Source organism: Cyprinodon variegatus, unplaced genomic scaffold (genome assembly GCF_000732505.1).
Source record: "Cyprinodon variegatus isolate N-32 unplaced genomic scaffold, C_variegatus-1.0 Scaffold1321, whole genome shotgun sequence".
NCBI lineage: Eukaryota > Metazoa > Chordata > Actinopteri > Cyprinodontiformes > Cyprinodontidae > Cyprinodon > Cyprinodon variegatus.
This window is the reverse complement of record NW_015151774.1, coordinates 96,772-100,222: the sequence shown is the minus strand read 5'-3', so window position 1 is coordinate 100,222 and position 3,451 is coordinate 96,772. Positions and strand designations below refer to the sequence as shown.

Sequence of the window (3,451 nt, the reverse complement as noted above, 5' to 3'; positions counted from 1 at the left end):
AACAGAAATCTCACCCCTCGAAGCAGTGGGCCACAGTCAGAGCCCACCGACGGCCGATTAGCACGCAGCCGCAGACGTGTCCGCTCTGACCGCTCTGCAGCGAGCACTGCCAGGGCCACGCCCCCCGCCGGGACACCCGGCCCCCCAGGATCCGTTTCCTCCTGTGAGGATGGAGACCCAGTGCTGGACGCAAACCGCACTCTGAGGAAGACAGAAGTTTAAACGTCAGAACAAAAAGGAACCAAAGAGATACGAGTTAGAGAAGTGGGGCGAAGATGTTCACCTTCTCTGGAGCACTGGACCGAAACTCTTTGTCTGGAATGACAGGCGTGACTGGAGGACAGAGACAGAAGGAGATCATTAGAGAGAAAAAAATCTGAGCTCTGACAGATTTTTACTTGTTTGTTGTTGTTGTTGTTTACTTGATTGTTGATACAATCTGTTATGTAGAAGCAGGAAAATCAGAGACCCTGTTTCTATAGAACTGTAACCCCGACAGTGGAGTTCTAGTTAAAAAAGAAACAAATCTGCTTCCATTAAGGTTTGTTCTTCTTGTTCTTACAGCAAAAAAAAAAAAAAACACCATTTTCTACATAGAAACAGATTCATATACATCGATCCCGGACTAACCCCCAATATTTTTGATCTCTTATATAAATGGGTAATATTCTGGAAAACAGTTTCTTAGAGAATTGTTTTGTTTTCATGGATGAAATAAATCAATTAACCAAACAACAAAACAGTCTAGGATTGGATTGATGATACGGTCTCAGGATGGTTTCAAAGGTAAGAAGTCAAAGCTTTATTTCAAAAATTCTAATTGACCATGCTGCTATATTTTCATTGATTGTGCTTTGATGCTCATGGTGTCCATACATTGAACTTGGCAGGTGAATTGTGGAGAATCTAAGCTTTCCAAGGATGTATAACACGTCTATATTGGTCTATATTAGGAGCAGATATACTAATTCCACTGGCGGATTTTAAAATACAATTAAATTATGTTTTCTAGTTATTGTTTTCACCCTGTGTCATATTTAAAGGTAACCAGACCTCCTTCTGATGGTTTTATCCAAATCTTGAATCATCCTTTCCACTGACACTGCGCTGAGAGTCTTTCTAATCGGTACCTTCTCTTCTCCAGTCGAGCCTGCAGGGCAGAACCGTTCCTCAGATTCCACTCTGGATGGACGTGCAACCAACGGCGACGGCCGGGGACTCCAGGCTGGTCAGGTACCATGGAAACAGAGGAGGGAACCCTGAGGAGAAGCTCATGACAGTCATTCTGCCATGCTTTCAGGTGGAGTCGGTATGAAGGAAACGTCTCTGGTTCCTGTTGGGGAACCTGTGCTCTGGCTGTTACTAACCTTACCCTAGTCCCAGCTGGTTGCAGGTCAGCTTGCTCAGGGTGGGGTTCCACTCGTCTGCACAGACCTGGTACTCTGCTGCCGTCTTGAACACGGTCAGAACCGAGCCGGACCGATCGGACAGAGAGACTGTGGGGATCAACAGAGAAGCGGTCAGACACTGAGGAAGCGTTTTAAACACAGAGCTGGAGGTAGGGTGGGGGTGTACCACAGTTCCACTCATCGGAGCTATCTGAGCAGTGCTTCTTCCCGTCACACCACAGCGTCCGATGGACACACTGGTGGTTGCTGCAGGCCAGCTCGTTGTCCCTGCAGGCGGCTGCAGAAGGATGATCAGAACCGGGATCAGAGCTGCAACAACATTGATAACCCGGCTGCAGCGTCACAGCGAGTATAAAGGAGACTCACAGCAGTTAGCCTCGTCCACCTGCAGGGGGCAGTCTGGGAACCCGTCGCAGATCATCGAGGGTTTGATGCAGACTGTGCTGCCGGGACACTCCCACAGAGCGCGCTCAGAGCAGCCTGCCACAGAGAGAACAGGGGAGTCACAGAGGTCAGGGGTCACAGAGGTCAGAGAGAACAGGGGAGTCACAGAGGTCAGAGGTCAGAGAGAACAGGGGAGTCACAGAGGTCAGAGAGAACAGGGGAGTCACAGAGGTCAGAGAGAACAGGGGAGTCACAGAGGTCAGAGAGAACAGGGGAGTCACAGAGTTTATAGGGTCACAGAGGTCAGAGAGAACAGGGGAGTCACACAGGTCATAGGGTCACAGAGGTCAGAGAGAACAGAGGTCAGTAGGGGTCAGAGATTTACAAAGGTCAGAGGGTCAGAGACAAGGAGGACATCTGGACCCACCACAGTGGTCTTCGTCGCTGTGGTCGTCACAGTCCAGGTGTCCGTCGCAGCGCTTGGTGGCCAGGACACAGCGACCAGACCGGCACTTGAAGTGGCTAGGGGAGCACTCTGTCACCAAGGAAATAGGTAGGCATCAGGACCCAGGGTCAAAGCATCACCATGACAACAGAACAGAGGCGGCGTACCGTCCACTCCGTCCTCTGGCATCAGGCAGGTGGAGTTTCCTTCCTCTGGGAACTGGCTGCAGTCCGAGTCTTCGGGCCACTGCAGCCCAACGATGCCGAGCACCGACTCACACTTCTCCTTGGCGCTGCGGCACAGCGACCTGCAGGGCGGCACCCTCTGCAGGCTGAGCGGGTCGCACTTTGGAACCAGCAGCGTGCAGGCGTAGAACATGAGGTACTGGTAGCAGCCGGTCTGGACCAGTGCCGGGAACAGCGAGGACTCCCAGGACACGGAGCTCTCCCTCTGGGACAGGTGGCCCAGGTAGTTGGGGTAGCTGGTCAGGTTGTAGGGCAGGTTCATGCACAGCTCCAGGGTGATGGGCTCACAGCGCGCTGCAGGCCAGAGAGCAGAGTCAGGACAAAGAGGGGGCCGGCCAGCAGGGGGGGACATTCAGCAGCGCAGAGCTAGAGCTGGTAGATCAGGTCTACAGGTTCTGAAAACTCACAGCAGTTGTTAGTTCTGGTGTCGCAGGCGGCGGCGCCTCCTCCACAGGCCGGTGGGCAGGGAGACGACGAGCAGCCGGGCTGAGAGGGACCGCACACACCCTGGTCTGAGGAGGCAGAGTTTGGGTCAGAACTGACTCCTTCCTCAGTATCAGAGTCAGATCACGGTTCCGTTATCTGTCATTAAGGCAGAATAACTGGACCACATTAGAACTTCAACGCTCCTAAGATCAGAGGTTCTGGTCAGGTCCAATCATCCTTCTTTCTTTACAGCAAATCCTGTCAGGCAGAACCGAGCCAGTCCCAAATGGACCAGGATTAAAGCCCAGAACCACAGAGCCACACCCAGGTTGGTTCTGATCGTTTCTAGCTAAGCTAATCTATTAATCGGCTCTGTGCTGAAGGACGCAGAGATTCAGCTGCCCCTTCTGGATGAGTTTCTCACCTTGGTGACTCAGGATCCATGTTGGGCCAACAGTTCCCCTGAGGAGAACCCAGACCATTAGAGATCTGTTCTATGATCAGCCCACTTCCTGTATGATCAGCCCACTTCCTGTATGATC

General features: G+C 52.0%; 1 protein-coding gene across 1 annotated transcript in view; it reads right to left on the bottom strand.

Annotated features, from left to right (window-relative positions):
* The window catches only part of LOC107102792 (atrial natriuretic peptide-converting enzyme-like), a 23,171-nt gene that overhangs the window by 5,386 nt on the left and 14,334 nt on the right, over positions 1 to 3,451 (bottom strand). Inside the window, exons 11-19 of the mRNA XM_015402224.1 lie at positions 2,891 to 2,995; positions 2,406 to 2,777; positions 2,221 to 2,328; positions 1,776 to 1,889; positions 1,576 to 1,686; positions 1,373 to 1,496; positions 1,131 to 1,259; positions 284 to 333; positions 15 to 201 (exon numbers count right to left, since the gene is read on the bottom strand). Of these exons, the coding sequence (XP_015257710.1) occupies positions 15 to 201; positions 284 to 333; positions 1,131 to 1,259; positions 1,373 to 1,496; positions 1,576 to 1,686; positions 1,776 to 1,889; positions 2,221 to 2,328; positions 2,406 to 2,777; positions 2,891 to 2,995 (1,300 nt within the window). The remainder of the gene's footprint in view (positions 1 to 14; positions 202 to 283; positions 334 to 1,130; positions 1,260 to 1,372; positions 1,497 to 1,575; positions 1,687 to 1,775; positions 1,890 to 2,220; positions 2,329 to 2,405; positions 2,778 to 2,890; positions 2,996 to 3,451) is intronic.